Consider the following 23,320-nt stretch of genomic DNA (forward strand, 5'->3'; position numbering starts at 1 on the left):
ACATGTCCCTTTGTGTTTGTTGGCAATGGACATGTACAGCTATTTTAGTTTGTTGGCAATGGACATGTACATGTCTTTTTGTGTTTGTTGGCAATGGACATGTACGTCTCTTTTAGTTTGTTGGCAATGGACATGCACATGTCTTTTTGTGTTTGTTGGCAATGGACATGTACGTCTCTTTTAGTTTGTTGCCAATGGACATGCACATGTCTCTTTGAGTTTGTTGGCAATGGACATGTACTAATTTTTGAGTTTGTTGGCAATTGACATGTACATGTCTTTTTGTGTTTGTTTCCAATGGACATGTACATATCTTTGAGTTTGTTGGCAATGGACAGGTAAGTCTTTGAATTTGTTGGCAATGGACATGTACTGCTCTTTGAGTTTGTTGGCAATGGACATGTACATTTCTCTTTGTGTTTGTTGGCAATGGACATGTACAGCTCTTTTAGTTTGTTGGCAATTTACATGTACATGTCTCTTTGAGTTTGTTGGCAATGGACATGTACTGCTTTTTGAGTTTCTTTGCAATGGGCATGTACATGTCTCTTTGTGTTTGTTGGCAATGGACATGTATATGTCTTGTTGTGTTTGTTGGCAATGGACAGGTACGTCTTTGAATTTGTTGGCAATGGACATGAACTGCTCTTTGAGTTTGTTGGCAATGGACATGTACATTTCTCTTTGTGTTTGTTGGCAATGGACATGTACAGCACTTTGAGTTTGTTGGCAATGGACATGTACGTCTCTGAGTTTGTTGGCAGTGGACATGTACTGCTCTTTGAGTTTCTTTGCAATGAACATGTACTGCTCTTTGAGTTTCTTTGCAATGGACATGTACTGCTCTTTGAGTTTGTTGGCAATGGACATGTACATGTCTCTTTGTGTTTGTTGGCAATGGACATGTACGTCTCTTTGAGTTTGTTGGCAATGAACATGTACTGCTCTTTGAGTTTGTTTGCAATGGACATGTACTGCTCTTTGAGTTTCTTTGCAATGGACATGTACTGCTCTTTGAGTTTGTTGGAAATGGACATGTACATGTGCCTTTGTGTTTGTTGGCAATGGACATGTACAGCGATTTTAGTTTGTTGGCAATGGACATGTACATGTGTCTTTGTCTTTGTTGGCAATGGACATGTACAGCTCTTTGAGTTTGTAAGCCGGTAAGGACTCGGATGTATGCCAAACATTTGCAGATGCCTTGCATCCCTGCGTCAGAGGTTGGGGAATTGCAGCTGGAGAAAACTACTAGTGCAACAGTTACATAAGGTTATTCTTTGTTCAGAAGCAGGCAGTGCCTCGAGGCCACTGTCTCGAACCAGACACCATTTCTCTCTTTTTGTTTCAGTACCGTTTGCCAAGAAGACAGGAGTTGTTTTGGGAAAGAAAACACGACTGCGGGAATCCTAATTTGGTGGGCTAGTTATGGCTGAGGGCGGGGGCACCAGCCTCCACACCTGTAGCTATTTGCACCAAACTTTCAATGAGAGCCTTAGTGTATTGACACCACAGTGATGCACCTGATACGAGGCAGAAAGGAAGATCACATCCTTTTCATTTCCAGAATATGAAACAAATACTGAAAATATTATCCAAAGAATTTACTAATAGTGTAGAAATAATGATTTGTTTCATGCTCTGGCTATTCGTGTACCATTTTATTATGCTGCACAAGAATATGTGGATGTTAATTTTATGTGTCATTTGACGTGTCTTGGGCGCCTCATAATCTGGCCTCATTCTGTCGTTCTCTCTCTCTAATAAATAAATGCCTGTAGACCTGGCGTTGTTTGGTAAGGCAATGTTGTGCCCTATCACATATTTGTGACTTCTGTAAAGCAGGACGACTGCTCGAGTTGAAATCTGGAGGTCTGTATAGCTTGACTGGGGAATTGGTAAATTAAAATGTCCCCGACACTGGGGTCAGAGAAGATATGTAATTTGCTTAAGTAATTAACAACAAGTGAGGTCCTGCCCTTCGCTGTACAACACCCAAGTGAATATGTGCTTACTTATATAACTGCCTTGTAACTTCGTATCATACGTGGTTGCAGTCTCCTTTGCACAAAGCAACATCTGGATTTGAATTCTAGAAAATCAGGCGGCTTGTATTTTTTCTTAAATATATATCTCGTTAATTACATCCACATGGCTCAGAAATAGAGATGTTATTTTCTTTTGCTTTCTTTCATTGTTTGCATGCTGTATTTTTTGCGGTTAACATGGCATTTGTGTGTTTGCTTGGTATGAAGTACTTGTTAATTGTTTGGACTCTGTATGCACCCAGAAGTGCCCTGAGGCAGCAGCAGCAGCGAGTTATACATTGAAAACTAAGGCAGTCTTTAAAATAAAAGCTGCGCTTTTTGTATGTTGTCTTCCTGTGTGGTGTAAATGCTCCCTCTTAACTACCAATCTGAAACAAATAGTTTGAGAACTGGAATAAAGCGCAGAGCATGAAGAAAAGTAGTTCTGGAGGGCCCAATCTTACCGTGAAACTGGGATTTCCGCTTTGGCAAGATTAATGGGATGCAGGTACACGCAAGAGCTAGAATTACCGAGAGTTTTTTTGGAGTCGGGTTTTGCCTAAGATCAATTCGTTTGGGCGCATGTCGGCAATGCTGATCGCCCATTAGAGGGAATTTCTAGCATTATTAGATCTAGGTAAATTTGCAATGACTCAGAATCAAAGCCTGTGTTTGTCAAATGGGCAGCCCTACCCACTTTCCCAGGTCATTGTGTGATGTGCTGCTCCACTCCACGTTTCTTTCTTTCACTGTGGGACATGTAGTCTTGCTTATTGTATTATGAAACAGGACTGCAAGTCCCAGAATTTAGATTTTAAAAAACCTGGAATAGAGCACTACATCATGCATGGAGCTGGGAAACTTGACATTGGTGCATGGGCCGAACACGTAGCTTTTGCACGTTTCACCTTTATTTTCCTTTTCACAGTAAGAGATACCACTATCAAGCTCCCATTCTCTGTGGCTCTTAACAGTGTTTTTTTTTTTAAGGTGGTCACCTGAAACCATCTCTTTCGACATACCTCCCTGCTCCCGCTGTTAAGAGCTGAACCTCCTTTTTGCTGCTTTCATTCTGCCAGGTCACATACAATTTTCTTACTCCTCCATCTGCCCCATTTTGGTGTCTAACCTTTTCAGGCCTCTGAAGAGGCATGGGAAGTATCATATAACTGTAATACACGTAATTCTGTAAACCTGTATAGACGGCAGTCTCTAATTTATTTATAACACATGAGATTCTTTAACCACTGTATAAACTCCAGTCACTAATCTCTTTATAATCAGCGACATATGACGCACCAAGTCACCAATTATATATATTTTTTTAAAAGACTATTATAAGGTTATTACAGTCGAGCTCTGACGTCACAATGCCTGCTGCCATAACCAGCAGCCAAGGTTAAAGGCAGGAGTTCTATAACCTTATAAAGGAACTTGGCCTTCTGACCCATTCCTTTATATGTTTATGGAACTCCTCCGACACTTGCAATAACCTTATAATGTACAGCAGGGGGTACTTTATCCATTATATCATATAGTACTACCACGCGCCTTGGGTCATTATCATTCTCTGATTCACCAATTTTGTACTTCCTGGCACTTTCTGTGCCACTTATCCCACACTCTCTTCCTGGCACTTTCTGTGCCACTTATCCCACCACCTTGTTCTCTATCTTAGTCGGAGGTAGAAGAGGGAGGGTTCCAAGGAACACAAAGCAGCCATGGCCGAAATGCGCAAACCAGCCCCCCCCCCCCCATTTACTCTACCTCTCTCTCCATTCATCCCTCCATTCTCTCCCCATCTCTTCTCTCTGATAGCTCGCTCTCTCTCCACCCCACCCCTTTCTCTTGCGCTCACTCTTGAAGCCCTATGTGCATGCTGTAGTGTGTCTTGGGAAGCTGGGGAAAGTGGCAGAGGCATCAGTAGTAGGCCTCAGCTTTTAAAACCGGCCTCCAAAATGCCCAGATGAAAAAAAATAGGCTATTCCAGCTCTTGCAGCATCTGTAGGACACTACATTCCCATACTTTTTTAATTATAGAAAACAGTTTCCCTACCTTTTGTTAAAAGACAACCATCCCAGGACAGTTAATCCCGACAATTAAGATCCCTTGGCTGAAACTGAAGGGAGGGAGTCGCCTGTGCTGTGAAGCCGAGACAGTTGAACAGAATGCCTGCTGCCTGGAAGAAATGTAATTGTGTGCAACTAGGAATCTGTAAATGTAAAGGCTGCTTGGAAGCCACTTTAATTGATGGAGTTACTTGAAGCTTGTGATGACAAAGATTTATTCTTACTGAGAGATATTGTAAAGGTGTTAACAGCTGAGCTGTGGAGTGCGTGCAACACATGCAGAGTGTTTGCAGTATGGGCAGTCAGATTGCATATTACTTACATTTATATTGTGAAAGCACTTTTTTGTATCCTAAACCTGAACCTTTTCGGCAGCATATCTTGTACAGTGTGAAATGCAAATCTAAAATAATGGCTCACATTCAGAGTGCTTTCTGTCACTGACTTGTAGCACTAAAAATACACTTCACTATTCCCCACTGTATCAACCAGGATTCTGTTCTGTGGCTTTCTGGGTAAAAACACACACATTTGTAGTGATCACACTAACTAGCAAAAGCCTTCATAACGTTAAATAGTGCATTTCCCACTGATTAGTATGATTGTATTTATTTTTCATTTAAGGTGTGTTATTTTATATCGAGTTTAGACCAACAAAGTCGTTGCAGAATATTGTGTGCTCTTTAGCCATGCCTTTATTGAAAAAATATATAATAATGGATATTTTTTTCAAAACTGACCTTGCACTGCATTGGCTATTCATTGGCTATTTATGTAATAAAAAATAAACAACATGGGTTTGCAACAAACATAGTTCCATATTTCACTTAAAAAAATAGACATCTACTGTCTTCACTTCTTATTATGTAAGTGATAAACTGCTTTCTGACCTCCTGTTTTCCTGACTTCACTTTTGCTGGCTTTAGGATTCTGGGCACTTTACCATTGCTGACCAGTGCTAAAGTACAGGTGCTCTTTCCACAAAACAAGGTAACATTGGCTTAGCCACAACTGGTATATTTAATTTACTAATAAGTTACTAGTAAAGTGCACTACATGTGCCCAGGGCCTGAAATTAAATGCTTGTAGTGGGCCTGCAGCACTGATTGTGTCACCCACTTTAATAGTCCTTTAAAACACGTCTCTGGCCTTTCATTGCAAAGTCTGTGTGTACAGTTTTAACACTTCCTTCATGAAGGCACAGTCTCAGTGGGTCCTGGGTGGCTCCTGTATCCGACCCCACACTCCATCGTGGTCAGCCTAACTTTTCAGATTTGACCCGGTCAAGTGCGACTAAATGGCCCCGGTTAGCGCTTTATGTTTCAAAGCACTATAGCTCAAGATATTCTTTAGAAATTCATATCTCTGGTTCCACTTACTGGATTTTTGTCATTTTGGTCTTGTTTTGTTCATTTAATTAAGCTAAATTTGGTACCCTGGTATGGATTATGGAATATATTTTGGAATTTCCGCAGTTTTACTGACCTAAGTGTTGCACAAATACTTTACACATTGCCTCTTAAGTTAAACCTCACTGCTCTGTGCCAATCTACCAGGGGGTGAGGACAGGTTAATTTATTGTGTGTTTCTGATTTACACAGACTAGGATTGTGGTTCCGGCTTGGACAGGGTGCATACCTCTGCCAACCAGAAACCCCATTTCTAACAGTAAGCACAACGTTAAATGTTAAATGTTAAATGTTAGGGGATTTCTAGAGCGCATGGCGTCCCGATTCTATTGCACAGATACTGAGATAATGCCCCCCCCCATAGAAAGGCAGTATTCCCTAATTTGGAGATTGGTATTTTGGCATGCAAATGAGGTGATGCTTTTGTTTGTGCTCCTGCAACAAACAATATGGAATAAGAGATGGAAGTAATGTTTGAATTAATCTCAGCCGTAGTTTAACGCTTGGAGCCACATTCCAGTCTATTGTTTTTTATCTACTATGTCACTCTTTACAGAAAACAGCCGTAAGCAAATCCAGCGTGGTCCTGCTCGAGTAGGAACATTTCAGCTGAACTGTCAGTCCATGCCCTCTCCAGATGGCTAAACAAGCAATTCCAGATTGGTTTTGGCCTCCCAGGCCTCGTCAGTGAGGTATACCTCCACTGCAACAAACAACAAGGTAGTAGAAGGAATGCCTGAATTGTTCATGTGTCATATTGCAGCTTTGGATGCATGCGCCAAAAGAAGCCCTTGCCCACTATCAGTCGCGGCTGGCATGGCTCGCGGGGGTGGGCGCAGGGACGGAGGGTCACGTGAGGAGGAGGGGTTTCATTTAATCATTTTTTTTTTAAATCAAACTTATCTTTCTGCCGGCTGGGTCACACTTCTTCTTGGCTCCCGCTCTCCTGCCTCTGGCAGGAACAGGAAGCAGGCAGCCAGGCTCCCTCTCCATAGAAAATCACAACTCTGCAATGTCGGCGTTGTGATTGGTGGGGACGCCGCCCAGCCAGGGGCTTACGGGGAAGCCATGTTCTCCATGCAGGAAAGGGCAGAGTGCGCATGATTGTTTTGGGCGGCCCCAGAGGGCGGACCAAACAGTCATTGCGCCCTCAGTAGTGGGCACACCACTCCTCCCCTACCCTGGCTGCTCGTAGAGCAGCCACGCCCACCCACAACAAAAATAAAATGGTAACAACTGAAAGTTATTACCATTTTATGTTTCTGCTTCGTATACTGGAGAAAGCAGTGGGGCGATGCTCCTTCCCCCTAGTGGAGGAGCCGCCCTGGCCAGTATGCACAATTAGAGTTTCCTAGGAGACCTGAAAAAGGTCACTTAGATTCCAAGGACCATTTCGGGATCCAGGGGTTTCTGTACTCAATCCAAAGTGAGGCTGAAGTCACGCTGCACTTTACCATTAAGTGGTGCCTCTTGAGAGCGGGTTGAGGTACAGACTGTACCCTATCCTATGGGTCCTTAAGGTTCCCCTTGCCAGATCGAGTTGTGTTCTGCACATTGAGAGTGGTGGATTAAAGGCTGCTCAGCATTTTAGTGCTGCTCTATGAACATTACCCGTTATGATAACAGGAAGTAAGGTCCTGCTCAGTGTCAGGTGTACCCAGTGAGGTTCAGCACTGATGCAAAGTGGTTTGCATCTAATTCGCTGTGTGGGCTCTGAACCAGTTTTTGATGCTTTGACATCGACGAAAAACCTCCAGAGCAGATCTTAATAAACCCACCATTAGTTTTTCCAATTATTCTTTCTCATGTCTGTTGCCTCAGTGCCCTTCACTTCACCATCAACACACTTGAAAGAGTTTTTCCAACTGACCCAATGATGAGCAAATTTTATATGGTCAACACCGGTGGCTTCTGAAACTAGTATTACCGTGATGGGGACTCTGGTATCTAGAATGACATTTAATAATAAAATATACTTAGGAGATTTCTGCAACCTTCGCGATAGAGCAGGTAGGTGTAGCGCGGCACAGTGAACTTTCATTGAAAGAGTGGCGGTTTTTACCTGCAACCAAAGGATGTATTTACCTTTAACTAAATTGGTACTTTAGATATATGGCGGCATAACTGTGGTAAGTGCTTTCTGGTGCCATTCCAGATTTTCTGGAGTTTGTCACTCCCACTCAACATGGACTCTCTAACAGTATCATGTCAATAGTCACATCTGTTGTGGTGATATGCCATTTTGCCACAGGCATGAGTGTTGAAGGAGGCTTGGCAGAGCATTAGGGGAGAAGTGGGGTAACCAGCATGACTGGTGTTACAACGTCAACCAATCTGTGCTGTGCTTTTTGAGAGATTGGGGTCTAAGGGGTGTTCGGGTCTGGGTATGAAGGGGTTACATTTTGGAGAGGTCTTGACAGTTGGTGAGGTGTGTTTTGTGATGTGCCCCTAACTTTAGGGCTGCTTAATGAATTTGCTTGCAACCTGGCAGACAATTAGCATGTTTAGCTTACTCTTGGTTGTTTTACATTTATGAAGATTCATCAACTGGGACACATTCAAAGGTGGTTCAATAAGTGTTCATTTGGTAATAATTATGGTATGATTTGAAGAATCCACAAAACATCTGGAAGAAATTTAGTATATTTAGTCTTCTGTGGGTATGGCAAGTTTCATGCAGATCCATCGGGGGAGGATACAGATAACAGTGAGGGCAGAAACAATTTCAAGTGCTAATAATGTTGGTGCTCTTTAATGAATCTGCATTAAATTGCATTAATATGTATTAAATCTGCACATTAAATTCAGTGCAGGATCTTCGGGTTCCATGCAGATCCACGAAAGGGCTGATGGTGGGGTGGTCAAAGTTAAATGGAGAAAGAAGGGTCAAAACATCTTTGGTGGCAGTTGTATGGCTTTGCATAACACCCGGCAGCCACTTGACATGTTTAGCCTACTTGAGATATATCGAGTTTCATGCAAACCTATGAACTGGGGTGGAGGGGGTATTGCACTTAAAATGGTGTCTAAATGCAGCACTTTCCCTTTTACCTCCCACGGTAATCTTTGCTCTCCGCTACAGGAATAAAGTCTGAATGGAATTATGGTGTGGTATGATTTGTTGTAAATCCGTTCAGTAGTTTTAAAGACATTAGCAGCCTTTACTTTGGCGCACCCAGATTCCATACATGCTGTTAGCCAATCAGAGGGTTTTATTCTAGTCCACCACTGCAGATCCCAACTAGCTACTTACTAAGAATGCTTCTTTACATCTCACAATGACATTGAGATATGGGATGATAGTAAGATAGTCCTTCCCACCACTACTCTTTCAAACCATACCTGCTCAGGACCATCAACTTTAAAGACAACCCTGGCAACCCAGTGCAGTCACCAGCTACGTAGACTATGATCATTAGATAAACCATAAAGGGTCCTGAAGAGCTGCCCAAAGCAGTTTACTGAAATGCATAAACTTTGCATCTGTTTCTCACACTGCTAAGTGCTGTGTCCTATAGCACAATAACCGCACCTCAGCGGTCCTCTCGCATGTCATGGAAAAATGTCCCACTAGGGATAATAAAAAAAGACAATACCCGACTAGACGGCCTACAAGGTGTAGCTTGCTGTCTATGTAAGGAAGCACTTCAGTGCCCCACAATGGGAACATACAATATATTAGCCCAGAAACAAAAAAGTGAACAAAAACACCTTCAAGTGCTGACAATGGCACATCAGAAAACACTGCTACTCTATGGAGACTAAGCGTAATGTAACAGTCGGCTCAGAAATGCCCAGAAGCAGTGTCTCAAGCAAGTGGAGTGGCAATGGGCCCACCAATTTCATGCAATGCTACACACCCTGAGAAGCAGAAAATGCCAAAGTGATATGACTCAAAAGTATGGGGATGGGTGCAAACATACATCCTTGTCATGGCCATTTCTACAGTGTCAGCAGTTTACTTTTTGCCCCGCCTTATAATACTAACTTTAGAAAGCTGGTTGGAATATGAACAAAACGTGCTTACCGTCTCCATCGAAAATGGGTGGCGTCTCCATTGTTGGCGTTGACTTCAAGCCGTCATCTGAATTGAGGGTTAAAAAGAACCGAAAAGAAACTACCATTATTTAGGTAAATGCTATCTACTCTACGGAACTGTTGAATGGTTGGGATTTGTGCATGGCCCGGCCAAGAACAAATTTAAAGAGAAGTGGGAGATGAAAAGACAAAAACAAGTGCACAGTGATATAAGACAAATGTACAAGCAGGCATGCACAATATGTATATATACATCTGTTGGTTTAAAGCAGATAACAATGATATATATATATATATATATATATATATATATATATATATATATATATATATATATATATATATATATATATATATATATATATATATATATATATATAATTTTTATAATTTCATATATATAATTTTTTAAAATTATTTTAGGACCTTTTAGCTCAATTCAATTCAAATTCAGCTTTATTCGGTGCAAGTAAAAACCACCATAAAAGCATATTATTTGGGCAAAACATTCCTACAATACATCATAAATAAGTTTATTACGAATGACAATTTATATAAAATAACAAATCTGAATACTAATACAAGTACAATACATAAAATACACAATACTATTATAAGACAACCACACGGATTGAAGGCAAATCGAATTTTACGCTAATAGCTTTATAAAAGAAGAAAATAATTCATTCTGATTTGAAGTGCCTGTGCGTATAAGTGCATAGGGATACATAAAGTGCACGGTGCTGCACTTGTCTTTATGCATTTCCCTAGTCAATATGAGAGATTGAGAGCTTGTCAGATTTTTACAGAACGGGCGTAAATTGGTAATTTGAAAAAAAGATCATAAATGCATGAGATTACATAAAGTGCAAGTGCATTATCTTGTCAGGATAGATATTAAACGCAAGGGGCTAACAGTTTTCATCCACATTTTCATATTGCAATACATCCAGGTATGTATATTCCTTTCTCTTTCTGATTGCAAGTTGTACATATCGGATTACAAAGTTTATGATTTTAGGATTTCCCAGACTACAAATAAAGTTAAAAGCTTGAGTATAATTAAAAAGCATATTTGATGGAAAAAAGGGGGTTTAAGATCAGTTTCCGGATAGCCCTGTAAAAACTACAGAACAGAATAAAATGCTGAGTGAATTGAGGAGTTTTCCAGTCACACGGGATATTTGGTAATTTATGACGCCATTTTTCCATTTTTGGGAATGCTACTAAAAGATGTAACGTACCCATCCTTAGCCTGGTCAGATAAACTCTATGTTGAATGTTTCTTACCAGCACATGATATGGCTGTATGGTCGTCATGAACAGGCGTTCACGGTAAGAAACAATGCTGTGTTTTTTGGTGGCAGCCCTATCTCTTTCATTTTCCATGACGTTTAAATATCTGAGCTTCAGGTCGCTTTTACCTTTTTGGTAATCTTTCTTTCTTTCTTAAACTGCATAAATCTGGATAATATGGTACATATCAACCCTTGGTATAGAGAGGGGAGCTTTGCCTGTTTCCTAATCAGAAGAGCACATGTATAAATGTTTTTATATGCCTGCAGATGGTCTACCTTGTTTCATGTGGCCACACAGCAAACATTTTTGGTTTAAAAAAATTAAAACTTTCAAAGCAGCAGTTTGTTTCAGTCAAATATTCATATGACCCTGACACAATTGGAGTTTTCTACCAGGGTCTGGGGTTCATTTTTCTTTTTTTCCTCTTAGGGAGTACCTGGCTTTTCCTGGCGATCCAAAAGAGAAGAAAAATTGCATCAGATTATTTAATCTAAATAGGATGGATGGTCTGATGTATGTACACTGATGGCTGCTTGTCCATCAAGCCACCAATATACGCTGTTTCAGCAGACACATGGCACTCGGATTCTAAATAGAGCAAGCTGATCGTCAGTGTAGCGGACAGGGCACTATGGCACTTTGGTGGCTGAGTATCCGGTCTGCCTAACTCAAAATCAGTGCCTGTGTTTCTACAGAATATGTTTTTGCATAATACTTTTCACATTTAACCCAACATTTCAGATAACGTGACCTGCACATATTCACACGCCCTCTATATAGTTGTACTTTTTTCCGGATGATCCATTAAGCACTGACAGGTAACTGAATATCTATGTGTCTTACCAGCCACAACTAGGAACAATGACTGTAATCTACTGAATTAAAGCAAAAATCTTTTGAACACTTTTCATTTAGTTTCTTTTAGTTTCCTTCTAACTCAATGGAGCACTCTGACACTACATTTTCATCAGTCAATCCCCCATTCCTCTTAACCTGCTCATTGTGTTTAAAAGTCTGGGTTGACAGCGTGCTGTTGCCAGTACTCGTCAGCTGCAAACAGAATACAGAAATGTGCTTTGAATCAGCTGCCTTACCCCCTTTACCCATTGGCCTGTTGAGGTCAGGGCCCTTCAGCCAAAAGCATATTTAATGAGTGTTGGACCATCCCGGATCATTTTGTAGATACTTTTTTCAAGGGTTACATTGCTTTGGGGATGAGTAAAGAAAGTGTTGGTTGAGTTACACAGAGGAGCACTCTCTGCCTGTGAAGTGTGGCTGACACTGCTACATGCTGTACTGAGAGGATGGCAGCGTTTGCAGTTGTGATTGACAAAGCACCATTTTGTGATGGGTGCGATTCCACACCAAACAGAAAGAAGGACCCCAAGCAGCAGGTAAGTCCTCAGTGGGAAGATTTATTTGCTCTCAAAAAATGGTATTCCAGGCATGACGCGTTTCGGTTAACCAGTAACCTTGATCACATAGCGACACTGAAGCTTGTTACATTCTTAAATACTAATTTTTTCAAACATTTCAGTCATGTGATGACAAACAGTGAAAAAATACTTCTGTTGACGCTATGTCCTTATATATCAATAGCGACCAGCTTAAACATTGGATAGGTTCTGATTTATGATGTTGTATACATATTACTGTATAAATGCATTATATAACAATGTGCAACATTGCGCAATAAATAACTAAAAAATGTATGTATGTATAGAGACTTAATTCTCATTTTCATTATCTTTGCATCATTATATTTAAGCGCAGTATTCCTTTGTATATAATGATAATAACAGCATGAATGCCTAAAATTAGTATGTGCAATATGACGCATAGGTTATGTAAACATCTCATATTAAAAACTTTATAAAAATATTCATTTAGGAGTTAAAACATATCGGCATGAATGCCTATAAAACCAATGTGTGCAAAAATTACGCTTTTTAGTGCAAATCATGTTTCTGTGCAATTGCTGCAGCTGATTAAATTAGTAACTAACAAATCATTTTTATCAGAACCGTATTCTCAATGTAAACTGTAATAATTATTCCCTATGAGCTAAAATTGGGTTACATGGTATTAAAAATCCAAGCCTGGATATTCAAAAACCACCCCCCCTAAAAGCTCATAAGATATTAAAACTCATTGAGTCAACAGAAAGTGCATAGTGCTGTGCAAAATGAAAAAATAAGTGAATTTTTAAAATTAGAAATTAGAGGATAATTAATGACATTTTTTACACGATATTTTTTAAAACGATTTCAGGTTAAGTTATGATTCCTAATTTATTCGAGATCTACTACAGAAACGTATGCATGTCCTCGGTGGTGTTTAATCCATTGGGAGACTTGCTGTTAAGGTTAAGTATGTATTCAGTCTCCAACTGCCTTAACAGGCTCTCTCTATCCCCACCTCTTTTAGGAGTTGGTACGGCATCAATAACATAGTAAGATAGACACTTAATGTTTTTATCATGTCTCGCCTTAAAGTGTCTAGCTACCGGGTAGGTGGGGTCGCTGTTGATGATTGCTCTAATATGTTGTAATATTCTCATGTGCACCGGCTTTATGGTGCTGCCTACGTACCTGAGGCCGCAGGTGCACCTGAGAATATACACAGCGAATTCTGTATGGCAGTCATAGTTCCCCTTTATTTTTTAGCTCATTCTTACTAAAGGGTGTACTGTATTTGCTGGTATTTACACCAAAGGTACATGCTCGACATGTGGAGCATTTAAAGAATCCTTGTTTGACTGGCATCCAAGTGGGAGCAGCTGCCCATGCCCCTAGTGGTTGTGTCAGCTGAACAGCCATGTTCTTACATCTCCTGAAGGTCACCTGTGGTTTATTAGGGAGATCTTCTTTCAGGATGCTGTCTGTCAGCACAATTGGCCAATTTTTGTTTAATATGGCTCTTATTTTGCGCTCTTTCCTGCTGAATGTAGTTATCAATCTCGGCGCATCTGTGTCTTTATCTGATTCTATACCGCCCTCGGATCTTCTATGTGTAGGCAATAATTCTGCTCTTGATTTATATTCAGCTCTACTAATGGCTATATTGAGTGTTTCTTCTGTGTATCCTCTGGCACGGAGTCTTTCTATGCTTTCATCTCTACACTTCTCATACTCTTCGGGGGAACTACAAATCCACTTAAGTCGCAATACCTCACCATAAGGTATGCTCGCTATCAGATGCTTGGGGTGTGCGCTAGACGCATGGAGAATTGCATTTCCTGCTGTAGGTTTTCTATATGCAGTTGTTGCCAGTTTGTTATTAGTTACCATTACCTGGACATCAAGAAACTCAATTTTACTGGTACTCTGATGCGAAGTAAAGATTAGATTGTAGTCATTTACATTAATTTTTTCTACAAATTCCATGGCACTCAGGCTGTCTATATATATATATAAATAATGTACTTTATATGCTATAGATTCTTTGATTTTATTATATTTGAATAGTGTTGGATTTTTAGACTGAAAAGTCATTCACAAGGATTAAATGATGATATCCCGTGGACTGCACTAACATGACCTAATTTGGCCCAAAGAAAACATCATAATCAACATAATTTGTCTGGGTTTACTGTGAACATAAGGGTTATGAGGGCTATTGGTACAATATACCCTTTGTTCCTAGTGCTCTCCATTTTTTATTGGTTGGGTGCTCTCTCAGTAGGACTTCATATCCCAGAATGCCCTTTATTGAGACTTCTTTTATGTTTGAACAAACCCGCAATGTATACAGTCGGTGTTTCCTTGTCACAACACTTGAATCAATATCATTTCATTCATCCACAGTCTTATGTATGTCTTTCTGTACATAATCAACATGCTTTATGCATGATCTTCCAATAGCAGACACTAAAACTACATTACCCATAATCTCCAGTGTCCCACATGTATCTCTGGCCATATGGAGCTATCGCTCATCCTTGCGCACCTACGCGCGTCCTTAAATGCACCATACCAGCTCGTGTTTTACTGCTCTTGCCGGGCGCACCATTTGAGATATTTCAGCTACAGGCCTTGACACATGTCATTTCTTTTCCTTCTTTGTCCTCTATCACCTTGCCGCTCTGACTCGGCTTTAACTTGAGACTGTATCATGTGACAAAAAGGCAGTGCATAGAACGAACCGAAAACAAGCGTTGTATGATTACGCTTATGTTGATTGTGTAGCGAAATCTCTAGACGTATAATTTGTACGTTTTGCTAATGCAACTATTAATCATTGATGATACTTTTTTTTGGTTTTGTTGCCCACTAAATGTACCTTCGCGATCTAGGTGGCCTATCTAAGGCTTGAGAGGGAGCTGAATATCCCATTAGATAGTGTAAGATCGATTCCCCCCTTATATACGCCACCACCACTGGTTCTCACACTGGTGCTGGGCACATTCCCCCTGTTTGTTCACATTGATTGGAATTAGGCTTGATGTTGGTGTATGTATGTGTTGAATGTTTTAATGTTGTCCTACTTTTATTTCCTTACAAGGTGGTACTACAGTGTACCCTCACAAACAGGAGATTGTGGGTCAGCTTCTGTATCAGTTGGCTTACCACCACTATCCCATATTAGTTTTGAATATGTTTGTTTTCTCCGCACATCAAAGAGTGACTGTAATTACTGGTCTTGACAAATGCCCCATAACCCTTAATCGGGTCAAATATAGTGCAGAAACATGTTGACTGGATAGGGGTCTATTGTTTTGAAACTCCCCCTCACTTGTGTTATCTCTATACATTGGGGACACCAGAATAAAAATTATATTCAGCTTACCATGCGATAGTTTTAACCCACTACACATTTAATATATAGCACTCTGCCTCTCGCCCATACCTGGCTTTCATCTAAAAGGAAAACACTTCAGCTCCTCTACTTTGTAGCGCGCACAAGATACCCCTGGTCCTGGTGTGAGGAGGGAACCCAATGATAAAGTATACCAGCTTGGGGTGGGTGAGGGTGCTTGTCCTAAAAAACTGAATTTTTCACATATACATAGACATTCTCCTATCTTCTCTTTGACTAGGCGTACATTTTTGTGTTTTATTTTATTTTTATTTATTTATTTTATTGTTTTATAGAGCGCGAACTTGACCCGGGAGGGTATCAGAGCGCTTTACACATTTACACGGTTAACAAAGCAAACCAGTCTCAAGTACAGAAATATACAAAGTTTGGGGAGGGGTAGGGTAGCAGAGGAGCATAGAGATAAAGGGGGCACAAATGAATGGATACGGTTATAATGGGATCAGTAAAAACAGAACAGAAGCCCCACAATTACTTATCAGGGTGAGTTGGTAATCTGCGGAAGAAGCAATAGTTATGGATTTGACAGACACATTGTGGTAGATGCGAGCATGCCATTAGCCTAGGAATTTACCCATGTGGAAAGTTTTGGTCTCCTTCTTGAAGCGTGATAGAGAAGGGATGTTTTGGATGTCAGGCGGGAGAGAGTTCCAAATTCTTGGTGCTGCTCGGGAGAATGCCCTATTGTAGGTTCTTTTTTCTGAAAGAGGGCAGGTTGGAGCAGGAGGTTTCTAGTGGACCGGGAGTTCCTAGTTCCTCCAGACATCATCAGTTTCTGTGCCAGATAGACAGGGGAGTTTGTGTAGAGGGCCTTGCAATTTTGTAGCTGTATTCTAGCCTCCATGGGGAGCCAGTTTAGTGCTTTAATATGTGGAGAGATGTGGTCAAATTTCCTAGTGCCTGTGAGTAATCTTGCAGCAGCATTGAGGCAGGCTTTTAGAGGAGCCAGAGAAATTTTGGGTAAACCCGTGAGGGTGGCACACCCATATTCCAGTCTTGAGATGACTAGTGCTTGGACTGCCATTTTTAAGTCTGGAGCATCGATGAAGAGTTTGAGCTTCCGCAGGTAGCTCAGGTGGAATCTGGCTGATTTAGCCACTGAGTTAATGTGGTCACACATGTTCAAGTTACTGTCGAGGTGTATGCCAAGGATTTGGCAGAGTCCACAATGGTCGGCGGGCAGTGTAAGGCTGTGATGGCTTGATCCATGTCTCGATCTCCGGGTTGGCTTTTGAAGGGGAGATCAGGAGTCATTCAGTTTTCTTTGCATTAAGTTTCAGTTGGTTAGGGGCTAGCCATTGGACAGTTAGTTTCAGGGTCTCGTTCAGGGTGATGATCTCCTCAAGTGATGTAATATTGATGTATATTTGGGTGTCGTCCGCGTACATGTGGTAGGAGATGTTGGCGGTACGAAGAACTTCAGTGAGTGGCTCTAAGTAAAGATTAAAGAGGGTGGGTGATGAGGTTGAACCTTGGGCGACTCCAACTGTGACTGGGGTAGGAGCTGGTAAGTTGCCGTTAATGAGGAATCTCTGAGATCGGTTATGGAGGAAGGAACTAAACCATTCTAGGACAACCGCATCAAGCCCCATCCTGAGATTAAGACGTTTGAGTAGTTTTTCATGGTTGACCATATTGAAGGTGGAGGATAGATCTAGGAGTATTAGAAGGCAGGTTTTGCCTTGGTCAAGGGCTTGGAGGGCATCATCCACGATGTGGAGCATAGTAGTTTCCGTGCTGTGCCCCGGTCTGAAACCAGATTGAAAATTATCCAGTAGGTGGAAGTTATTGATGTGCTGACTTAGTTGCTTTTGGACACACTTCTCTAACACTTTAGCTAACAGAGGGATATTGGAGATAGGTCTGAAATTGTCGGGAGAGGAGGGGTCCAGCGATGGCTTTTTGAAGATAAGAAGGACTTGGCCGGCTTTTAAGGGGTCCGGGATCGAGCCCTGCTGAAGTGAGGCGTTGATTATTGTCGTACGGCAGGGAATAATGTCTTGGGTGGCAGCGGCGAGGCAGTTAGATGGTAGAGGGTCATTGAAGCGGTTTTTGGGGTACAAAGTAGAGAGGATTTTGGAAATGGAGTCTTCATCATATTATTCGAAGTCGGTCCAGAGAGCTTGGTTTCTAGGTGAGGCCAGTGAGGGTAGTGTAGAAAAGGGGGGGAGGTCAGGAAGGGGTTGAGTGTAAGCGGCGGTATTGAGTTCAATTTCTAGTGCCATGGTTTTATCAGTAAAGAAAGAGGAGAATTCCTCAGAGGATATTAGACACTTAAGGGATTCTTTCTGAGATTTAGCCAGTTTATTAGATTGGTGTTTGACCAGTTCAAAGAGCTTGCGGGGTCTGTTCTTGGCATTCCCCAATTCCTATCTGAAATATTCTTTTTTTGAGTTCAGGATGTGTTTATTGTAAGAATTTCTTGCCTGACGGAGAAGTTTAAGGTGCTCAGCGGAGGGGTGCTGTCTCCAGATTCGTCCAGCTTGTCTTACGAATCTCCTCTCCAGGTAGTGGGAATCAGAGAACCAGGGGTTTCTGTCTTTGATTTCTGGCCAGGCATTATATATATATATTAACATAATCAATAGTTTTTTAATAATTAGAAAACCAGGTATTATTTTGAAGTCTGAGAGCAGAAAGTTGAAAAAGTTGGATAAATTGACGTACAGTAGAAGTTGTTATTTCTCCCGGATGAAGACGAGAACAGACAATTTGGTAAACGGTATAATGCAAAAGATGTACCTACAAGGCAGGTAATCTTTGTAGTAAGCGTAAAGGAGATCATGGTAGGCAGAGGGCATGGATGGTCTGCAGTCATCAAGATGTTGGGCACCTGGTCCTTTTGGTCTACTCACCAGTTTCCAAACAGTTACTTTGCAGTTTACTCATATCTTATGCCACCACTAACTGCACATGAGTAGATTTTGACACCGGAGCTCTCTTCACATTTAGGCAAATTTGGCATTCCTATGTCGAGCCACTGTTCACCTATTCAGATGCCCGGAGGTTTCATTCTACCAGATGAACTCGCATTCAGTATGACGCTTTTCCTTGTCCTTACTTAGAAGTCTAGTCCAGACCGCTGGTTCTGGAGTGGAGTCAGACTTGTTTGAAAATGAGTGATATAGCTTTCAAGGGCAAAGCCAAACACAATAATGGTACGCAAGCTGTGAGGGTACATCACAACTAGCGTAAAAGGAAAAGTCCCACCACAAACTGCCTTTGAATTCTTTTACTTTGCCTAATGATTCTTGCATTCAACATTTCTTTGTTTGTTGTTTTCGTTACAGAGACACTTTATTCAAGACATGAAGGCTGTATTCTGCAAACCTAATTTGTTCTGGTGTCTATCACTTTTTGGATCTACTAAAGTAAGACTTTTCGTGTCATTATGGCATTATCTTTCACTCGAAAGGCTCCTTTCCTTGAATGCATAAAAGGGTACAACCACAACATTGCAATAACTATGAATTACAACTAACAACTTGAATTCCACTACGACTCATTTGGTCTGCCAGAGAATACGCATTGGAAAGAGACATGGGTTTGTGGTTCCACCACAAAACATAGGCTTATGAGACGAAAAACAGAAGTAACACTTACATTCCAAAAATAAATTTGGAAATTGGAAATGTCAGTAACATGTGAGGCGACGGATTAGAAAAGGTACGCAACAGGCACAACTCAACTTAGAATTCAAAAGTAAACAGATTACACGAAATGATGCTAAACACAGTCGATTTTCAAACTGCTCTCCAAGAGCAAAAAAAGGCAAACACTTTACATATTTATGTTTAATCGTTTTTATGAGATATTTGCGAGGAAGACTTTGAGAAAAAGGTTTAGGAACATGATGGAATAATTTGGACAAAGTCAACAAGGAACATGAAGAGAAATAAAAACACAGTCTATTGTCGAAGGAGTGTGAGTGATATAAGAGAGACATAAAAACAACTACCTTTAATGCATCATGAACAGGCATTGGAAAAATACTGGCCGCTGACTGCCAGCCTTTAAGCTTCTTAGTGTCTTTTTTCTTTTTTTCATGGTTTTATCAAACCTTTTAGTTGGGGGAGCTGACTAGCCATCGCCAATATTACTACTTTGTGTGAGGAGGAGCTCCTTGTAAAACAGCATTATGCCGTCACTCACAGGGCAGTTATCCTATGGCTAGAGTGGCTCACTAACCGACTCATGCTGTGTGCTGTAGTGAGTAGAAGACAAAGGTGAATGAAATACCAACAGACCAATGGATGAAGAGGGCTGTCTGAAAGCCCCAGTAAGTAAGTAAAACCAAATGGTCTTGCCTAGCGCCAGACCTAAAAGTGACAAAGGCTTGAGGAAGAAGAAGAAAAACACTATTTAAAAATTAGGTAAGACAACATAACAGGCAAAAGCAGCAAGACAATAACTGAGTGAAAACTATTTTAGCCCGGGAAGGTGATATTAGTTTTAAAAAGATTAGTGTTTAAGACCAGACAAAAGATAAGAATAGATTGTCCAGTGAAATACTAATGGAGTCAGCCAGAGAATTTCATAGCCAAGTAAATGAAGTGAAAAAAACTCAGACTGAAAAGAATCACTAAGTGAAACATACGTGTAGAAGACACTTAATGGTTTTTGGATTTTCTAGTCTGCAAAAGGTTTGTGATGTAGGGCGCGAGGTACTGTTGAGTACACAAACTGATATAGGCACAAATCATAAACTGTTGTGATTGTACTAATATTGATTGATGTTGGTAGAACCTGATTGCACAAAGGGTGAAGCTAAAGATCTTCAAGAATAGAAATTGTGGAAGGATTGGAGAAGAATATTTGATGTTTATGAACAGAATCAAAACACTGGATTGAACTGCATTTGTTTGAACTGATTATTGTTGATTTTTTGCAAAAATCATGAAATCCCTAAAAGAATTTAAACATTTTGTGAGAGGTGATGTTAAAATTCCAGTATGGGTAGGTGAAGAGGTGCCTCTCGAGGGTACACCTGCACATCACATGACAAATTAATTGAGATTACAGACATGTTTATGACTTCCCTAGTGGTGCAAGATTCCTGAGACAGAGGATTCATTGAGTTTTCCTTAGTATGGTACTTTTCAGTTTAGGATTATTGAAAAATTGAAGGACAAGCTGTACAAAGCTAATCCACCACATAGACCCAAACAATACGAAGCTTTGAATATGTGGGAGAAAGTAGCTTGAGATAAAGAAAGGAAGAAATACCAGAATAAGACTAAAAGGCAATGCGTAATTATGCAGACACTCAATGGTATAAAGAAGCACAGCAGAGATGGAGGAAAGCAATAGTTGAGGGAACTAGACTGTATCCAGCTATTACCACTGAAACATCTGAGAAATCGAAAAAGACCAAGACACAAGAAAAGGGGAAAAAGGAAATAAAGGTAGAAACCAACAGTGAATCAGGAAATTATATTTCGGAAGAAATATTAGCTGCCCATCTTCCACCTTATGTGAACACCACCACTAGTACTAACAATGATGTAACTACACATGTTACAGTGGCTACTGCTCTTGTTGAATCGAGTATAGTACAGACTGAAAGACCATCGCAGCGATTACCTTCTTGAAAGACAAGATACCTCCAAAAGATCTAGATTGGGTGAAAATTAAGAGAACTTCACAAGAACCAAAGACGTTGGTGCATGATTACTATGAGAGGTTACTTCCGGTTGGAGAGAATATCCCGATGATAGTGATATGGGATTCTTTATATCACAGTTTGTTATTGGATTAAGACCAGAGATCAGTTTGCATATACAACAAAGTATGATCTGTTGGCAGATTAAGTCATGTGATGAGATACTGAGGTGCATGAAGTGATGAGCATGAAATAAAGGGAAAAAAAGCTTAAGGAGAAGTTCATGTTGGCCCAGATGAAGTTCTCAATGAGTCTTTTCCAGGAAATCAAGGTGGTATGCAAGGAGTTGGTATGCAAGCAGTAGTACAAGGTGCTCGAGTAGGATTTGGTGTTTCACAGGGAAGAGGTAGAGATGTTTTGATTGATCCAAATTCCGGTTTGGCTGTTGCAACTTTAAATAAGGTGACTCCTTGTCATTATTGTAATAAGGTCAGGCATTGGAAGAGGAAGTGTGGACTTAATCCTGAAAGAATAAACAGAAATATGAAAATGCAGGGAGGAAACCAAATGTAAATGCAAAACATGCCAGTTCAGGTGATGCAGAGGCCAATGCAGGAGCAGGTTCCAATGATGCGAGTTCCACAGGCCCAGATGATCCCACAAATTATGGGAAACCTAACATTGAATTTGAACCTGTATTTGACAATGAAGGTTTTGGCTGACTGTCCCTGAAAGGGTAGGCCGTTTGTGTGCTAGGCGCAGCCGTAGAGGTAGACCAGAGTGGCCCATTCATTAAGGTGAGGTGAATTGCCACCCATGTTATTTTTGATGGTGTCATACCAGATCCACTGTTAAAACAGTGAAAGTCCCAGACCACCCCGCCCGGGAAGAAGATCCAAGTTGTAGAAGTTACTGATGTATGAGGCTACAGGTGGTGGACAACCGCACCAAATCAGTAGCGGCACCGGGGCCAAGGAAACAACCGAGACAACCACGGGCGCGTTGAAGACAAAGATGGCGCCGACACTCCCCTGGCAGGGATGGAAGTAGAGAGGTGAGGCGGATAGCCACACAGCACAGTCACACATGGGCCGTAACCTGATAGCGGAGGCCGGATGGGGACGCGCTTGTTATCCACCTAGCTTGAAAAGATAAAGAATAGCAGAACGATTGGTTAGAAACATGGTGGATAGTGCAGGTGCTGGTGGCGACAGCCGTGCAGTCGCAGAACCGCTGAAGAAAGAGGCCATAGCTAAGACCTGCAGCCCAGCGTGAGACTACGGCGTAGCAGACTAAAAACGGATGGGGGGTTCATCACCCATGCATAAGGAGGGGTTGACACAAAAGATAGCACCCTCTTTCCGATGGTGTGGAGCTGCCGCTTGGGGGCAAATTGAGACCACTATTGCCCAAATACTGAAGAATGAAAGATTTTTCTCGACAAGCAACATAAATGTGACCTGCAATACACAGGAGGGGCCCAAATTGCATCAATAGGACACCAACCCACTTAGCGCTGTCTGACTAGTGGCGGCGACTGGACAGAGTGCAAATACACATATACTGGGGCGCCCCAGCATGAGCAACTTACTACATCAACACAGTAATGATACATGCCTCACCCTTGGCTGGAGCTCCGCACTGGTGGACGTCACCCCCCCCCCCACCTGTACAGGAGCGCTTAACTAATAAGCAGCAGCCCATGGCCCCGAAACGTAGCTCACGCAACACATGGAAGTCGACGTGATGACAATTGACAGAACCAAAGGGAAGCAATCTAAACTGCCCTTTGAGGCCCGCAAGATCCCACAAGGAAGGTAGGAAGGAACAATTGCAACAAATGGAACGCCTGCTGAAAATAACTGCAGCCACAAATGAAGGATTTGAGGCGTGGTCAAGGCACAATAATATTCACATTCTAGGGATACCCGAGAGTACGAATATGGGCCGTATCGAAGAGTACATTGAACTCATGCTCTTAGCGATGTTTGGCACTGAGGCTTTGTCTCCATAGCTGGCTATCGGGAGGGCTCACCGATCGCTGTGACCACGACCCC

At 41.3% G+C, this 23,320-nt stretch overlaps 1 protein-coding gene across 11 annotated transcripts in view; it reads right to left on the reverse strand.

Moving 5' to 3' along the window:
- The window catches only part of SMOC1 (SPARC related modular calcium binding 1), a 798,909-nt gene that overhangs the window by 410,327 nt on the left and 365,262 nt on the right, over positions 1-23,320 (reverse strand). For 6 of the 11 annotated variants that reach the window (XM_086937177.1, XM_086937172.1, XM_086937173.1 and 3 more), the window contains exon 6: positions 9,534-9,623. In XM_086937177.1, coding sequence (XP_086793303.1) covers positions 9,534-9,623 — 90 coding nt within the window. The remainder of the gene's footprint in view (positions 1-9,533; positions 9,624-23,320) is intronic. The other 5 variants (XM_086937178.1, XM_086937176.1, XM_086937174.1 and 2 more) reach the window with 1 other exon arrangement.

Source organism: Lissotriton vulgaris, chromosome 9 (genome assembly GCF_964263255.1).
Source record: "Lissotriton vulgaris chromosome 9, aLisVul1.2, whole genome shotgun sequence".
NCBI classification, from domain to species: domain Eukaryota; kingdom Metazoa; phylum Chordata; class Amphibia; order Caudata; family Salamandridae; genus Lissotriton; species Lissotriton vulgaris.